The 18,288-nt window shown below is 47.7% G+C and overlaps 1 protein-coding gene across 1 annotated transcript in view; it reads left to right on the forward strand.

Moving 5' to 3' along the window:
• The window catches only part of Bach1 (BTB domain and CNC homolog 1), a 31,099-nt gene extending 20,938 nt beyond the window's left edge, over window positions 1-10,161 (forward strand). Inside the window, exon 5 of the mRNA XM_051191813.1 lies at window positions 6,418-10,161. Within this exon, the coding sequence (XP_051047770.1) occupies window positions 6,418-6,861 (444 nt within the window). The 3' untranslated portion in view covers window positions 6,862-10,161. The remainder of the gene's footprint in view (window positions 1-6,417) is intronic.
• The last annotated feature ends 8,127 nt before the right edge of the window (window positions 10,162-18,288 follow it).

Raw genomic sequence — 18,288 nt, forward strand, 5'->3', positions numbered from 1 at the left:
TTAAAGTTGTGTCCGTAACTGGTCTCCAAGCGGGAACATTGTGGCTCTGGGTGAGACTAGAAACAGTATAAAGGAAAAAGATGTCTTTACGGTTTTAAGAGTAGTCGAAACGTGACATTTTCTTATGTATATTCTGTGCACGTACTTTAGGGGACGTAACGAAAAAGACGAAGGGGAAATCTGGTGGGGATGCAGGGTAACCAGAGTTCTAGGATCACAGAACAGGTCCACACAGCCAGCTGGCTCTACGCACCTGTAATCTTTCATGCTATACCACGTTAGTGCTCAGCTGCCTTTGGGTGGGTGAGTTTACAGAGTTGTTAGTTACTGTAGTAGATGCTTTCCACACTGTTGGGCTACATGGAACTGTTTGAAGCTGGTGTGGGATTGTACTACAGTGCTTAATTCTGCTTCTACGTACTCTGCCTCCCTCCTCATCTGGTCATGATTTTAGTCATCTGTAGCCTTTACCCAGTCCTCCCACTCCTCCAAAAATAAACAAGGACGAAGAAGAAGATTTCCTTTATTTACTGCACAGGGCATGTGCTGATTGAGAGCAGCGTGCCAGTGCTCCGTCGTCTGGGCCCGAAGCTATCATATTTGGGGACTGGGGCAGAAACTGGGTTGCTGGATCATATATCTAGGGTGATGAGGATGGGAGATGCAGTCTAAAGTGTGGGTGTGAATAGGATAATGTTTACTTACCGCTTTATAGTTAAGATACTCATTTATCAAGAGCAAATGGATTAATGTGTCAGAAGAACACCCAGCAAGTACCTACTGCAGAGCTAGCACTCAATAAATGCTAGTGTTTCTTGTACTAATGTTCAGTTTTCTCAGCCTCTGTTGGCTTCCTTTCTGGTGTGCTCTCCTAACTATCACCTTAGCTCACTTTCCATTGCTATGATAAACACGACACCCACAGCAGCTCGGGGAGGAAAGGCTTATTTGGTTTATGCTTCCCCACATAGTCTGTCGTCAGGAGAAGTCAGGGCAGGGACTCAGGGTGGGAGCCTGGAATCAGGGACCGAAGCAGAGGAGGTCATACCGGAGTGTGGCTTATTGACTTGCTCAGCTGCTCGTCCAGGGAGGCACTGCCCATAATGGGCGGGGTTCTCCCACATCAATCATTAGTCAAGGAAGTGCCTCCCAGGCTCACCTAGGAGCCAGTCTGTCACTAGTATTTTCTCAGTGGCAGACTCTTCATCTGGGATGACCAAGCAGCAAAGCTGTGGAGGCTGGGAGGCCCCTCCCCCAGTCCCTCCCTCTCAGCCTAGGGGCTCCTTTCATCTGCTCAACAGAAAGGTCCTTGCTTTCCAGTGTGAGGCTGGTAGGTCCTCAGGCCTTTTTGTGAACTCAGAAGCCAAAATGGCTAGTTTCCAATTTAACTGTTGTATTGATTTGGACTCTGGCTGCAAAAGCCAGGAGCCATCTGAAGAGTGGGTGCGTACAGGGTTCTGTGGTCGAGGCAAGAGAAAGGGGCTGGGAACCAGAAGCTGCAAGGCCCCCAGGCACCCTGAGCTCCTAAGCGATTATTCATGAGGACAAGGAAAATTTATAGTCAGCTCTAAGTGCCCCAGGAGGAGCAAGGACTGGCCTCATGAGACTTAATGTCCTTGTGTATGACTGGGGAGCAGACACCTGGCCTTTGGTAGCTGATGGGGCCCGCAGCGCCCACAGCTCAGGTCTGTCACCGGCCGCTTTCCATAGCCGTACCTGGAGAGTCGAGTTGGCTTGTGTGTGGTGGTGCTGGGTTATGGGTGTCCGTTCCCAAACCCCACCCAGTCCTTACCATAACTCTCATTCCAGTGATTTGCACAGACCCCGGTTGCAGAGGCAAGGGGCACACTACAGATGTCTGTCCTGCCTCAGATGCCCCTCTGAGACAAAACATGGGCAGAAAGCATGCTTATTAGCAAGTAAGAATCAGGAAACTGTCAGAAGGGGCAGAAAGTGTGAAGCTTAAGCACAGATGCGTGGTATAAGGTCACATCGTGTTAGTGCTCCAAGGACCCTGACCCTACACAGTGGAGAGCTGCTGGATTGCTGTCACCTTTCAGGAGATGATGTGGGGGACAGGAGCTGCAGGAAAAAGGATGGGGGTTCAGTGGCAGCTTCTGTAGACCACAGCAAGCCCCTTCCCCCGTCTGACTCCCAGGCTGGCAGGCTGCCTCAGTGAAGAAAAGGCTTGATGCCGAGCCCGACAGCTTGAGTTTAATCCATGGGACCCACGTGGTGGGTCAGGAGAATTCTCACAAACTGCTCTCAAACCACCACAAGTAAATAAATGTAATAATAAAAGTGTCCCCCCACCCTGGAAGGCCTCCCCAAAAGATGAATGTTCTTCATCCGCTCCTCTAGAGACGATGCACCTATTTCTGCAAGGCGAGCCTTCACAGCGGAGCCTCAGGCAGGGCCTCAGGAGGGAGCTGCCACCGAAGGGGACAGGCCCGTGTGTGTCGCACCCCTGAAGACCCTCCAGAGCGTCTAAGTGTGGAGGTGTCATTAGGGACACTGACCTTGTCGATTTATGCAGTTTGGGCCAGCGCATGTGTCTTAGTTTTTAATGGAACCCTTTAAAAAGTAAAGGAAGAAAAAAAAAAAATAAAGGCTAAGGACATAAAGTATAGCTGCACAGTATTTGTACTCATTTTAGGTGCAAGCTTGGAACTCTCTGCCATCACCATTTAATTTTATTTTTCTGTGTTGTAAGCTAAGTGTTATTTCAAAAGAGTCAAAAGTTTAAAAGAAACTTAGAGGGCAAAGTAAAGAATTCATAATAAGCCGAAGAAAAATCCCACCGTGTCGGAGCATTTAGTGCAGCCTGCATTGGTAGCTGCGAGGGCCCCGGAGTGCACAGTGCTCCCCCAGGCCGTCAGTTGCTCATCCTCCCACCCAGAGCAGCCAGCGAGCGTCCAGGCTGGGAAGCCCCACCGTCCAGGTGCCTGTGCAGGTGTCCATTCTTAATCCTCAGGACCATATCTCCACTGTGCCCTTCTCCTGTTTAGACAGGGGCAGATACGCAGACACTTGGGAGTATGTGTCGCTGCTTGCAGCTTCAGTGAGGAACACGCTGTTCAGGTTTGTAGCCCAGGAGCTAACAGGCCGTATCTCAGCCCAAGTGTGTTTCAGGTGGCACCATTTAGATGTTTGTACGGTGGCCCAGTTGCCCCATAAGACATGTCATAGAGCATGTTCCTTGTCAAGGACCGCACATGACCATAATCGAAGGAGCTGGCTTGCATTTGAGGTTGAGGCTCTGAGACATCATCTCCCATTCCCCAGTATTAAACTCGGGCCTCAAGCCTGTTAGGTTAAGCATTGAACCCCCCCCCCCCTTTATTGAAAAAGCATGGCGCTCATTCTCACTTAAGTTGCCTGGGTTGGCTTTGAACTCCTGATCCTCCTCTGTTTGGGAGGCGCTGATAATGAATGTTATAAAGTGATTGCGTTGGATTCCTTTAATTTGCTGCTTACCAACTATTCTGACTTGCCGGGGTGGTAAATTTACATTTTAAAACTAGAAGGAAATGGGAAGGCCAGTTAACTGCTGCGGATGTGGCTGTGTAGGAGTGGCTTTGGGATCCCAGCAACAGATGTAAGATTCTGGAGTGCTGGGTGGGGCTGGGCACAGGCCAACTTCTGCAGGACATTGTTGTTTTTTTAAAATTGTGTGTCTGGTGTGTGTGTGTGTGCACTCGAATGCACGCATGTGTGTTCCGTGTGTGTGTGTGTGTGTGTGTGTGTGTGTGTGTGTGTGTGTGTGTACACATGTTTTCATGAGAGGCCCAAGTGCCCTTCTCCATGGCCCTCTCTCTGCCTTTGCCCCTTGAGGAAGGGTCTTTAACAAGAGCTGCAGCTTGCCCCCTGCTTCCCCCCTCCTTTTTTTTTTTTTTTTTTTTTTTTTTTTTTTTGCTAGACTGACCAGCAAGCCTCAGCAATCCCCCTACCTCCCCCTACCTCCTTCCTCCAGCCCTAGCACTGGGGCCACAGCAGTGTGTGGACACACTTAGCTTTATTCGAGGTTTCTGGGGGTTTGAACTCATGCCCTTGTACTTGTGAACTGAGTCATCTCCCCACACTCTTCTCGGATATTCTTAATGAATGGAGCCGTCTCTTACTCAGTGGGGTAGGAGTGTGAATGTGGAGGGATCATATAGATAGATGTTTACATGAAGGTGCAGACATTACATAGTATTTCTGATGTCCCTACCATCACTAAGCCCAAATGGTCATTGTTAACGTTAACCTTTCCTAATGTGAAAGGGCAGCATGACCTTGCACTTCCTCTGTTGCTGTTGAGTGACCTCAGTAGAAGAACCAGGAACCAGGTAAAGAGGGTTCTCATCCTCTTCTGGGGCCTTTGCTTTTATTTCCATTAGGATGAGCTTCTGACAGGTCCCAAGAAGGGAGGGCACAGGTGCTATTAAATGTGCTTTTTCTCCAGGGTGGAAGGCAGTGCTGGTCTTGTCCCCTCCGCACTGTAGGTGGGCTCTTCGAAGCCTTTAACTGGAAGATTCTGTGCAGAGGAAATGGCTGACTGAACCTAGCTCCCACACAAGCATGCATATGATCATTCTTGACCTGCTCGTCTTTTTATTCTGAGACAAACCTAGAAACCTGAACAAATTGGAGAATTACTTTGCAATATAAAAATTTATATCGTGTTTATAACAAAGGGATTCTTTTTTAAAGATTATATAATCTTAATTTTTTTTAAAAAAAAACACCACTAATTGAATTCTCACATAACTTTGTAGAAATACTTTTCTATAAAGCTGTAATAATCCATAGGCATTTAGTAAAGCCTAAACTGTCTGTGCCCGCCCGAAGGGACATCGACTATGACAGTTGAGGTGGCCCTCATCTCAGTGCTCTGAGGCATCCTTGGTCTTTCCAGAACCAGTCAGTGAGCAGGCAGGAGACAGGTGGCCCCTGGTTCCCTCAGACCCCAGTCATAGTTTTCACAGCTGGAACCTTTGGCCCTCTGCTAACTTTACAAGCGCCGGGTTATAAGTTGCCTGGCTCCTAATGGACGAGGAGTGAAATGGTGGTGTGTGAAAGAGGCGGGTGGGTGGAAAGGGGCTGTTTGCGCTGATACCTAACGTGGGAAGGAGGGACACAGCCAGGAACACTTGGGAAAGTTTTATGGTAGACTTTCCTGTAAGGATTTGAAAAATGTCACATTACTGGAAACAATAAACTCAGGCCAGCCCCTTCATTCCCAACCAATTTATCTCTGGATGTGCTACAGTCTTCTTCCCGTTCACTAAGCCAGTGTATGGATTATATAGCAGAGATTGCATTTTTAACAGCATTGGCCCTGGGGGGAGAGGGAGGGCTGGAGGGAGGGGTTGGTTTGTAAGATAAGATTGTTTACAAAAAAACCCCAAAACACCTTGGCCCTGATCTTGGGCTCATAGTCTGTTCTCAGGGAGGCAGGCATTAGCCGACTCATACAGTGGGGTTAGTCTTAGGGCTAAACTAGGAAGACCCTGTTGGTGTCTGCCCAGAGTCAAGCCCAGGCCTTCCACAGTTCAGATTCAAACTCTCAGAACGGTGATTTGTCTTAGAATCTTGGCTAGAACCCAGCCAAATTTGATAACCAGCTACAAGTAGTTTCTCCCTACTTCCCACCTTGTTGGATATTTCAGTGTTTTATTTAAAAGTATAAATATTTTTGATCTTGGGTGCTAACTCCACACACACTGGAGCAGTGTGTGCGCATCGATATTATCCTTCTGTAATGGGAAGAGTTCCGAATTCCACCATAGGTCCGTCTCTAGAAGTTTTGGATGAAGGATCATGAGGTTTTGGTATTCAACATGTGTGTGTTCAGTTTTGTGTAGTCCTGGTACACAGTACTACATACACCACATGACGCAAGGATGCTGTCATACAAGTGCCTATGACACATTGTGTACACTCCCTCACTCCCCTCTCTCGCCCAGTCTCTTAGTCTCCCCTGTTTCTCCAGACTTGTTTTGTTTCCACTTTCATCTCATGAGCGATTTTCATGTGCCTTATCGAAAAAGCCAGGACCTGCATACGACAGAGAGCATCTATGTTTCGAACACTGGCTTTTAATTCACTTCGGTTGCATCTGTTTTCCTGCCAATCACATAACTTCATTTTTCTCTGTCGGGGAGAAACTCCGTTGTGTGCTTACGCCACGTCGTCCCTTCCTCCGCGGTTGGATCCCTTGGTTGGTCCTGTGCCTTGGCTGTTGTGAACAGTGCTGTGGTACACGCTGATGTGCAGGTGTCTCTCGTGACTTGAGGCGGATGTGTGTTTGAGTTGACCGAAGGAGACGACATTGTAGACGCTGAATGTTGGTTGCCTTAGAGATGTCGGTGGACCCAATAAACACGAGCCCTTGTGTTCTCTCTCTCTCTCCCCCCCCCCACCCCTGCACAGCAAAGTGAAAAGGAGAACTTGCTGAAGGAGCGAGATCACATTTTGTCCACGCTGGGTGAAACGAAGCAGAACCTCACGGGGCTTTGCCAGCAAGTGTGCAAGGAAGCCGCCCTGAGTCAGGAGCAGATTCAGATCCTCGCCAAGTACTCGGCCTCAGACTGCCCGCTTTCTTTCTTGGTTTCTGAGAAAGGAAAAAGTATTCCTGATGGTGAACTTGCTTTTCCTTCAGTCTTCAGTGTGTCCGATGTGCCTCCGGCTGTGCCAGCCCCCTGTGGGCCCGGGAGCAGCAAGGCAGGCCAGAAACCAGTTCAAGTGTCCCAGACAGCCTCACCAACCACCACAGCTGCCCTGGAGCAGGCCACGCTCTTGGAACCCTGTCGGCAGAGTGGCGGGATCTCAGACTTCTGTCAGCAGATGACAGACAAGTGCACTACTGATGAGTAAACCGCACGAGCCCCCTTCAGCCCGTGGATTTCCTCCTGAAGTTTTGGCATTGTCCCGAGAGCCGCATGTGGCCGTGTCTACTCGTTTAGTAGCCCCTTCTTCCCCCGGTAGCTTTCTATTGAGGGGATTTCTCTTTTAGGAACCCCGAGTTCTTGATTTTCACAGGAGACATGACATGATTTACCTCTTGGATGCTGAAAAATCACATGTGAAAATACAGAGTAATAATCTCCCAGTATTCAAAATAACTCTGGCAGTGGAAACTGCAGTATCCGTTTCAACAGCTCGAAGCGTCTGCCCTCGGCCCTCCGGGCCTGTGGAAGCTCGATAATCTACCTTTTGGCAGTATACTGATTAAAGAGAAAAATTCTACCCAAGCAGTGTGGTGGTGATCTACCCAGAAGGGGGCTATCAGCACTGAGAGTTTGTGTAGGGCTGTTACACGTGGAAAAGAAATCATCTTTGAACTCTAACACTCCACTGCAGCTCCTACCGAAGTCCAGTGTGGGCTGGACCCAGTGACCCCGAGGCTGCCCTGGCAGGGTGTAGTGAAGGGCCACGTCTGGCCAGAGCTAAGAGGCCTCCTCTCCTCAGTCTTGACGAGAATGCCATTTTTCCTGCTCTCTCCTTTGTTCCCCTCTGCAGCCTCTGCCATGTCTAGGCCAGTTAGGAACTTTCTGTCCCCTTCTTGCTCTTGGAGGTAGCAATGGGAGGTAGGTTGAATGGCCCGAGTGTGCACACGCTGGCCGGAACTGCAGTTGTCACAGATCTGGAGAGCTTCACCCCTGTGAGAGGCTGTCGATTGTCTAGCTGCAGGTCACCGATGCCCAAGAGGGCAGTGGGGTCAGGTGAGGGGAATGTCCACATTGACCAGAAGGGCAGCTCACTGGCGTCCTAATGAAGAGTGTGCTCCGTAGCCTGCCTGTTGTAGCAAACGTGGCTCCCCAGCTCTGCTGGGATTTGAAACCATAAAATGGCAGTCTCTCCCCCTTTGGTATGGTGTGAAGGCACACGCATCACTTTGACTTGGACATTGAGAAGTCAGCCTTGTGCTTATTAATGTTGGTAGAAAATGAATTCTTAATAATCTGAGCATCTACCCCATGACATTTTTTTCAGTGATTCTTAACCATTCTGGAATCTCACAATGCAGACCTCTGCAGTGGAGAGAAAGCCCTGTATTCAAGGAATGTGAACACACTGCCAGAGAGTTGGCAACACGCTGAGGACAGCTGACACCAGATGTGGGTTATCCCAGTCCTGATCTCCTGAGGCAGGGCCACCATCAAAACAGGGTCGTCAACATCTTCTGAGAGCTTTAAGCTGTGTGTCAGGTACATAGGAACTTCACTAAGACTGGGGCAGGGTCTGAGGGCGCCTTCGTCAAGCTATCGAAGCAGTCTGTAGACTGTTTGACAGTGGGAAAACTGGGGTGGGAGGCACCTCTGGTCTCACACACCCCCGATAAGGGAGCCCCTCAGTGCTCGCAGAAGCATCGGCAGAGGCATGGGCAGAGCCCTGTGTAAAGGAATGAAGAACAGTCCATGGGGCGTCGTCTCTCCAAGTCAGATATCCGAAAGAGACACTCATCTCCACTGCATGGAGATCCTAGAGAGAGAGGGTGGGGCAGGAGGAGGGAGAGAGAGAGAGAGAGGGAGAGCGTGCCAGAGAGCCACCCTGAGTGTGGTATCGAGTCAGTAGCAAGCTGATGTTTGCTATGAGAAGAAATGGGGACCAGAATCAATATTTCACAATAGTAGGTTGTCAGATGATGCCCCTTTTCCCCCCGGGGTGCAGGGAGGGAGGGAGGATAGTGTGTTTTTAGTCTTTGGAAGACAAAATTAAATTGTAATTATTTTCGAGAAACTTGGAAGAGTCCACTCAGTTCATCTGGGAGAGAATGCCCACTGTGACCTTGCACCCCATGTTACGAAAGAGCTGTGTATATATATGTATATGTCCCCACGCAGCTATCTGATACTTGTAATTTCAGATTTCAACTTAACATAAAATAATATGAAAACGTCTCTGGTTTACAAAGTGTGAAATCTTTAACAAGCCAATGGAACCCTCGATCTCCTACCTCACTGTACACTCAGCTGTCAGTCATCAGTTTTTGTGTGTACATATGTCAGATTTTTTTTTTTTTTTTTTTTTTTTTTGCTTTAAATGTAACTGTAAATATTTGCTTTTGGAAAGCTACTTACCATTTTATGATAAAATGCAGTTCTCTCCTCAATGTAAAGATTTTTTTTTTTTTTTTTTTTTAAAGACACTTGGTTTAGTCTCCCTACCTGTGAACAGTTTAGCATTAAGGGTTAATTTTCATGGTGTTTGGTAATTGGCCAAGTGTAATGTTCCTTAAAATTTAGCATTACTTTTAACAGCCAGCATATAATACAAGTAACTACACTACCTCATAACTATGTGATTTTCAAGTTGTAGTAGATGGACAGGAAAGATTTTACCTTTTGTCTTTTGGCCATAAGATGGGTAAGTTTTCTGTATATTGCATAGCATTACACATTTATGCCTATTTTAACAAGACATTTTAAAGACTTTTTTTTTTTTCTAAGAAAATTTGTTGCAAGACAATATTTCTTTTGGGGGGGTGCCGAAGACAAGTGATAGGATCATGTGTGTACATCGTATGCCTTTTCCTTCATGCAGAGTTTTGTCAATGCTTTTAGTTTGTGTTTCGCATATTCACGAGATCATTACTCCTTGTTGTATGATCTGACCTTCTCAATGCCTGGTGATTTTTTTTTTTTTTAAGTTGTCATATCTGACTCAATACAATTATGTCATCTTAAATATTTGCCCCTTGTTTTGAATGCTGTAGCTACAAATACTTTGTTGAATTGTTATATTCAGAATAAATATGGATATAGCATTGGTTGTCTCCCTGCAAGCTCTGTATCGATTTACTGTAGCTTCATGCGTGGCCAGTTTTAAGTTAGGAATGTAATATATATGATGCAGGGGATAGTGGGAACGGCATGAGGGCACTCAGCCACATTAACAGCTTGGAAAAAAAAGAAGCGAATGGCGATGTGACAGTGAATTCTCAGGTGAACCTTTCAGTTATGAAAACATCTATTTTGAATTTGTAAGTATTTTAACTGTTTTATTAAGGCATGTACTAAACTATTCTTTGCCACCTGTTGGGTAGATTGAAAATTTAAAGCCATAATGGTAAAAGATGGCATACTGATTGTAAAATAAGCAAATAATAATATTGATGTTTTGTATCTTTCATAATATAATTTTTCTAACTGCAATAAAACCACCGAACTTATATATTCATGTCCTATTAAGCCCATGTTTCATTAGACGTACACTTTATAATATTTAATTTACGTTTCCTTCCTAATATGCTTGTCTAAAGGTGCCGAAATATAAGTATTAGCTGGTAGACTGACAGTTAAATAAAGTTCCTAACCCTGCTTTTACTGGACTAGAGTTGTGCATTCCCTGTCTCACTACCCGTGTGCACATACTAATATCAACCGTTTGATTAGTTACTAGAAGTCAGGTTATGTGTTGGGAGGGGAGGGTTGGGTTATCTTATGCCTGAAAAGACTCCAGTGCTCGGTAATAGAAGACACACATATCTTAGTCTTGCATTTCACTTACTTAATTTCAGTCTGTGAAACGGGCATGTGAAGGGTCTGAGGAGATTGGCTTGTTGGTAAAATGCTTGCCATAGACCTGAGTTCAGTTCCCAGAACCCATATAAAAAAATGCCAAGTTGTGGCCACAGGGGCTTGAACCATGGATGCCCAATGATTGCAGTATCAAGAAGCAGAGTTTAGCACATCCCTAGGGCCCTCTGACCTGCCATCCTGGCCTACTTGGTGAGTCCCAGGCCAGTGAGAGACACTGGTTACCTATGAAACACACACAAATACACACACACACACACACACACACACACACACACACACACACACACACTCTCGGATTATTTCTTAAATCTGTTGCTCCAACAAGGCCTTGAAAGCCGAGCTTTGAGCAGCTGCCAGACTTTGAGGCAATCCAAGAGACTAAAGTTAGTCTGAGATAGGTAATTAGTGTTCCAGCTTCTAGTCAGCCAGTTTGCAGATGCAGACACAGCTGCTTTCTGGGAGTTCTCATGGACACCCTGGAGGAGGAAGCCACTTGCCATATCTGGTTCCAGCTTCAGGCTGCAGTGTTCTGGGCTGTTGGTAGACAATTGGTCCCTCAGGAGGCCCTGACGTGGATTCAACAGCACACTAAGTAAATCCAGAAGTTCCCTGTGTATTCCGAACCGCCAAAATCCCAGCTCCCCCGCCACAACCCCTTCCCTTCCTCTCTGTTTGTCCCTTGTCTTAGTAGCAGATCAGAGATTGTGCACTGGGAGCGGTGAATGCTGACACATGAAGATGCCCAATGGCGGGATGCTCCGGAAGAGGTACTGTGGCTCTACTTTGCAGACGGACAAAGACCCTATCCCTTGGGAGGTTCAAATCCAGAGCTTAAAAAGCAAAATAATCTGCCCACCTGAGTTCAGAGTTCAAAAACTTTTAAGAACCCCAAACTACTCTGCCAGATTTTCATTCACTCATAGCAGGACGCTTTGTGCCTAGGATGGGGAAGAGGTTCCCATGGAAACGTTAGCTTTGCTGCCCTGTGAGAGCTCCTGCAGGAACCTGGGAGGGTTAAGGCTGGGTGTCTGGTGTAATCCCTGTTTAGCCGCCCAACGGCAACGGTTCTCAGCTCATGTTGTGGTGACCTCCAATCATAAGATTATTTTGTTTCTACTTCATGAGTGTAATTTTGCTACTGTTATGAAGTGTAAATATCTGTGTTTTCCAGTGGTTTTAGGTGACTTCTACTAAAGGTCTGTTTGACCCCCAAAAGGGTTATGACCCACAGGTTGAGAACCACTGGTTTAGAGTATGAGGGGTTATAGCATTATCAGAGCCATATTTATTTGGAGTAAGCAAATTTTCAAGCTGTAAATCACTTGTCCCAGACAGAGCTTTAGTCCCTGAACTTGGTACCTAGTACTGCCCAATATAATAAGAGGATTCGATGATATATTAAAAACAAGCAAACAAACAAAACCCAAGTTCTGTTTCCTACTTCTGAGAGATGTGCTTGTCCTGGAATTCACAACCTGAATCTGTGTTGGGACTACTTAGATATAGTTAGGTTTTGACTCACAGCATGCTGGGAGACAGACCCACGGCTGTATGAAGCCTTGATTTACACTTTCTGTTCCAACAGGACAGTTCTGAGGGCTAACGGGCCCTGAGCAAGCTCTCTCAGGGCATAGATGTGATCCAGCCAGGGCCACTGGGGTGTGTCCTAAGATAGTGGCTGCCTGGGGATTGGCTAGTTTATTAAGTAGGTTTAAACAACACAAAATCTACTTAAGAAAAGCCGCTTGTATTCAAGGCTGGAATCTTTGCTGTTCACTCCTTGATTAACTGAAATTTGGTACACCCCACTGGTCTGCAGCTCTCTCTCAAAAGCTAGAACCTTAAGAGGACTCTTCATTGGAACCCAGTCGCCTTGGAAACTGAATAATCAGTACATATTCTTCCCATTCACACTTAAATGTCTTAGGAGATGTCTGTTTCACTGAAGACTGCAGCGGAGGCATCTAAACTCCTTACCCCCACACAAAGCTTGCTCCTGGGGTGTTGCTGTGCCTCGCACAGCTGCTGGAGCTGGAGAGGACCCCCACAAGCCCGCCACTGCTCACATCTTAACTCCAGGCACATTGCACACTCTTCAAAGGCCTCCTGCGTCCATGGGGTTGGAGATGGAGGAGGGTTTCTGCTAACTGTTTAATGACCATAGGGAATTGATTCCCCAAAGAAGGAAACGGCTGGTAGCAGTCAAGGCAAGGCTGAAAAGATGGCATTCCCTGTTGACTTTGCCCCCTGCAGGCACACGGAGTGTCTTCTGCAGACAGAGTAGGGGTATGCCTGGTGCTACATTCTCGTAATACCACTTACCCTGGCAGAGCTGCTGTTAGCACCTGCACGTTTGTGTGTTTTCAACATAGGTGGCACAGCGCTATGATCAGTGTGTGTGTGTGTGTGTGTGAGGCTCAGCACTGGGCCATATGATGGGATCCCTGCAGGATTCTCCTGTGGGCGATGATCACATTTCTGCCTAGATTCCAGTGGCTGGCTCTGGCATGAAAATCTCTAAATGGCCCCTTCTAAGGCCCAAGGAAGGCAGGAAGCGATTCCCGCAGGAAATCACATTTGCTGGCTAGAACACAATACTCTGGCAACCTTCCAGGCTGAAAACGCTCACCTCGACCAACTTCATTACCAAAGCAACTCATCATGCCTTGTCTGAGCTTGGACATCACACACTGGTTCACAGATCAGATCATGAACACACAGGTGTTTCCCTTTTCAAATTCTGTGCCTCACACCTCACACCTTTCTACAGGTCTTTCATATTCCTGCCCTGGGGTTAAAATTAGAGAAAGACAATGACATTAGAAGGAAGACCAAATTAAACCCGGTTGCTGATGGGGAGCTGCTGAGTGGCGGATTACAGAACTAGGCAAATAGACATTCAGTAGCAGGTTTCCTGTTTGCTTTTAAGGAAATAATTTCCCCATTCATTTTCATGGAGAGAGGTTTTCCTCTCATCAGCTCAGCATGGCCTTTACTCCTACCGGTGGAGGAACAATGCTCCAAGGAGAAGAGTGACTGAGAAGGAGTGAGAGCCACCAGATTTCTTCCCTGCCGTCTCCGTTATCCAAGGCGCTCCACCTTTCCAGGGCTGGCGTGAGGAGACTTATCAGAAGACTGGGAACTGGGGGAGAAAATTACATGGAGTCCACGAATCTGGAAGTTTGAGGGAAACAGCAGGGTACCCTCAGGAGGGATAGACCCCAATAAAAGCCCCGAACTTGCCTTCCCATCTTTACGGTACTTATGAAAGGGACATAGGTCCAGGTTTAAAATCAAAGTATTCGCTTCCGAGAGGTTTCCCCATCTCTCTCATCTCTGTTTGGTATGTTGCTCTTCTTTGGGTCTAAATGAAAAGATCAGGGAGGGTTTCGGAGCCGAGCAGGGCGCGTTCCTTCATCACTCAATCATAGCCATCTTTTCTGTGCTCACTGCTTCCAGCTTTAAGTTTACTTTTAACTGTTCTTAGAAAGTCAGCACTTTCCCGAATAGTTAATTTCCTTTCTGAACACTGGGACCCAAACAATTTTCTAGTTGCTGTCTCAATATCGGGTTTTAGATATGACAGTCACCATGTGAGAGGAAATGCTGCTGGAATCTTGCTTTGTGGTGTAAGCATGCGGAAGGTTTCATTTGCCTCGATTTAAATGGTAGCTTTATGTATTGGACACAGGGTTGCCCATCAGTGCCTTTAGCGGAAAGTTTTCTGTGGAAGGTCCCTTTTGTAAAACATGCTTTGGCCTCGTTTGAGCCTTTTGTCTGGTGTTTAGGAGCTCTTGGTACTTGAGGGGTGTCTTTCGGGGAGCGGCGGTGGAAAGTTAACTCTGCCAAGGCGTCTTCCACAGCTTTCCTCGAGTGCAGGAAGTCTGCTCAGGCTGCTGTTTCAGCTACAACGGAGCCTGTGGGAGTGGAGTTGACAGTTTTACAGGAACAAGGTGTGGAGCACGTAGCTGCTCTGATAAGGTGGGAGAAGTTGGCCCGCCGAAGTACTTAGTAGATTGTGTTCCTCGGGGTCTGGGAGGGCAGACAGCTGTTGCACGCTGCTGGAAATAGTCGCTATGGAGTACGTGCTCAAGAAGTAAAGGAATGACACTGGTTTAGGCAACGACTCGGGCATACATCCAAACCCCCATTAATAAAGGGACTGAGAGGAATAAAGGCGCGTGGTTCTGGAGCCTGGATTTGATGCTTGACAGCTGTACCGATAAGAGAAAATGAATTTATCTTGGTCATGGTTCCCTTACATGTTCTTTGTCTGTGTTGGTGGCAGGGCAGATGATCTGTCTGTGGCGTGTGTGTGTGTGTGTGTGTGTGTGTGTGTGTGTGTGTTATTACTATGACTTTACGTCTGGGTACCTGCATCCATCCAACCCATGAGCCTCTCAGTTGTCTTATTCTGTGGTTAACATGGGTGGGGGGCATGACTCTCCAACGCTGGCTTGAGTGTCGTCCGATTAGGGAAGTAAATAAGTTCTGTGGTTTGATTAGATTTGACTGAAAATGTGACTGATAATTTCCATCTCAGCGACACAGGTAGCTCTTCAAGCTGAATGCTGCATGGGAGATTTTGCAGTCTGCCCACCGCAGGCTGTGTCAAGGCTGTGTCATCTGTGTACCAACACACAGGCACCTCCCTCTTCTGCTCACTGCTTGGCGCTCTTCGCGATACACAGAGCTGGTGAGCTTTCCTCAGGCCCCGCCTCTGACGTTGGCTTCAGATCCTCAGGCATAAGTCCACCCAGGGCGTGGAGGATTGCCATCCCTTGCTTGGAGTGCAGGCCTAATCTAGAAGGTAACTCATTCACTCACACAGCAAAACTCGGTCATACCCCAGGAAAAGCCATACACGCTTTGGGCCCCAAAGGTACTTCAGAGACTGCCTCTCAAACTGTGGGGCATGACCGCTTACAGGTCACATTTCATATATACTGCATCTCAGATATTTACGTTATGATTCATAACAGTAGCAAAATTGCGGCTATAAAGTAGCAATGGAAACAGTTTATGGTTGGGGGTCAGCATAACACGAAGAACTGTATTGAAGGGCCACAGCTTTGGGGAGATTGAGAGCCGCTGATGTAGAGAAAGGGACAGTATCTCTGCCTTTGCCTAGCGTGTGTCGTAACTGAGATCGATGGACAACAATGTGTGCGTAAAGCATGCACATATTGGATGACAAAAGTGACATAAGAAGAATAAACATGTGGGACCACATCTCAAGTGCTCGCTGGGCTCGTGTTTCTACAGTACTCACTGAGAACACTGTCGTTACTGCGCCAAGCTCTGTTGGCAGCAGAGGCCAGGACATGCGGCCCTGGGGAATCAGGGGAGATGTGGTTGTGTGTAGAATGGGGCTGTGCTGGGGCTTCGCCACTTTGGAATCTCAGGGCAAGCCTCAAAAGTTGGGACAACATACTAGAGATGTCAGCTGGACACTGGAGTGTCCCTGGAGCTTGAGACAGGGAGACAGAATTGCCACAGGTTCCAGGGCAGCCTGCACTACATAGAGAGTTCCAAGGTAGTTTTGGTTACAGAGTGAGACCTTGTCTTAAAACAAAACAGAGAAAGGGAAGGAGAAGGCAGAGAGGGAGATGACAGACAGACAGACAGACAGACAGACAGACACACACACACACACACACACACACGTGAGAGAGAGATACAGAGAGACAGAGAGACAGAAAGACAGACAGAGATAGAGTCAACAATGACACATGCAGGACTTGAAACCAGTACTAAAATTATCCATTTGGCTGGGTTGTCTCTGGTTCTAAGCCTATATAGGGGAACCCCATGATTCATTAAGAATCTAGATTCTTTGAGTGGGTTCCTAGGAGCAGAGTACTGAGAGGGATTATCAAGTAGAGACACCTCCAGGGAGCCCCGTACAGAGATGGGCTTGCCTGGGGGAGGGGAGTCTGACATCTTACCCGTGGTTAGACTGGGGTGAGCTACTTAAACTTGAGAGAACCTTCTGCTCTTCAGAGTGGTACTTGGGTGAGGCTAATATGTGATTGTGTATGTATGTGTGTGTGTAAGCATGGTGTGTATGTACATATGAAAGTGTGGGGTGTGTATGTTTGTGCATGTGCATGCTAGCTGGTGTGTATTTCTCTGTGTGTTGTATACATGTACATGTGCCCAGGCATGCATAAACAAAGACCAGAGGAGGACACAGAGTATGTTCCTCTCTTGTGATGAGGCCAAGGGAGGATGTAGGATGTCTTCCTCTATGACTGTCCATCTTATTCCTTTGAGACAGGGTCTCTTGGTGAACTGGAAACTCAAGGTTTCAGACTGGCTGCCCGGCAAATGAGCTTTCAGGATCTGCCTGTTTCTACCCTTCCTCCGCCTACAGACATGCATAGTTATGCCTCCTTCCTCCCTTCCTTCCTCCCTCCCTCCCTCCCTCCCTTCCTCTCTTCCTTTCTCCCCCCTCCCTCTTTTCCCTCCCCCCTCCCTCCCCCTCCCTCTTTTTCTCCCCCTCCCTCCCTCTCTTCCTTTCTCCCCCTCCCTCTTTTTCTCCCCCCTCCCTCCCTCCCTCCCTCCCTCCTCCCTTCCGTTCCTTCTTTCTTTTGTTGTTTTATTTTTGTTCGATGTGAATGCTCACAATTTGAACTCAGATCCTCACCCTTGCAGAGCAAGCACTTCCACCCGCCGAACCATCTCCCTAGTTCCTCTGATATGTAATTTGGGATGCAGGTCTCTAGCTAGACAGAAATTCTGTGTCTCCTTGAGCTGCCCGTGAGAATGGGAGGAGGAGAGAGAGGAGGAGAAGCCGCCTGCCTCGTCATGCATAGCACGTCATGCATAGCACGTCATGCATAGCACGTCATGCATAGCACGTCATGCATAGCACGTCATGCATAGCACGCTGGAGGTGCCCACATGGGGCTGCATTGTAAGTGTGCCTTAGAGGTCAGCCAGTCTAAAGCCATATAAAGCACCTGCCTTCATGGCAAGGGGCAAAGTCTGTGTTTGTCCAGGGGAGAGACTGGGTGGAGTAGCCCTGCCCCATGACGGTTATAAGATGCCTCTCCAGGTGCCCTTGGATGGCTTGCCTCAATAAGAGGTGCCAACAGCTGAAAAGATCAAGACCGTAGTTGCTGGGACAGACGGAAACGACCACGTGCCATTCTGGGGCTGATCCCAGGGTCCTGAGATTCACAAAGTGAGGCAGGCAGAGGTGTGGGCTGTGTTGCTGGGCTCCAGCGAACTGCTCTAGCTCAAGGTTTTCAAAGGCAGCTGGGATGCTGAGCTTCCATGGCACGCGGCCCAGTTCCCCAGACCAGCATTTTAAACACCGTTTTGTGTTTTTAACTAAGTGAAGATACAACTGTCCTGACACTGACAGTCTTGTTACAGTCGGCTGCTGAAGCCTCACCTCCCAAGAGGCAAGAAGGGACTGTCGACAAAAAACATGACCGCACTGTGTCTTCTGCATTTGGTTATCTTACCCACCAGGTGTGCAGTTTCGGTGTCCGTGTGTGCCGTCCGTCAGAAGCCATTGCTAGCCAAGTGGAAACTCATCCACTCCCGCGTGACCTTTCTCCCATGCAGCTGCTCTCCTTTTCCCCCTCGCCGCCCTTCTCCCCGCTGTCCTCCTCCCCGACGCCCTTCTCCCCGCTGTCCTCCTCCCTTTTTATTTCTTCCCGTACAGTGGATGGAACTCTGGGTTTTGCTTGCTAATCAAACACTCTACTGAACTTTATCCCCAGTCTTCTTTCTAGTTTTTATTTTG

The sequence above is a fragment of the Phodopus roborovskii genome, unplaced genomic scaffold (assembly GCF_943737965.1).
Source record: "Phodopus roborovskii unplaced genomic scaffold, PHOROB, whole genome shotgun sequence".
NCBI classification, from domain to species: Eukaryota; Metazoa; Chordata; class Mammalia; order Rodentia; family Cricetidae; genus Phodopus; species Phodopus roborovskii.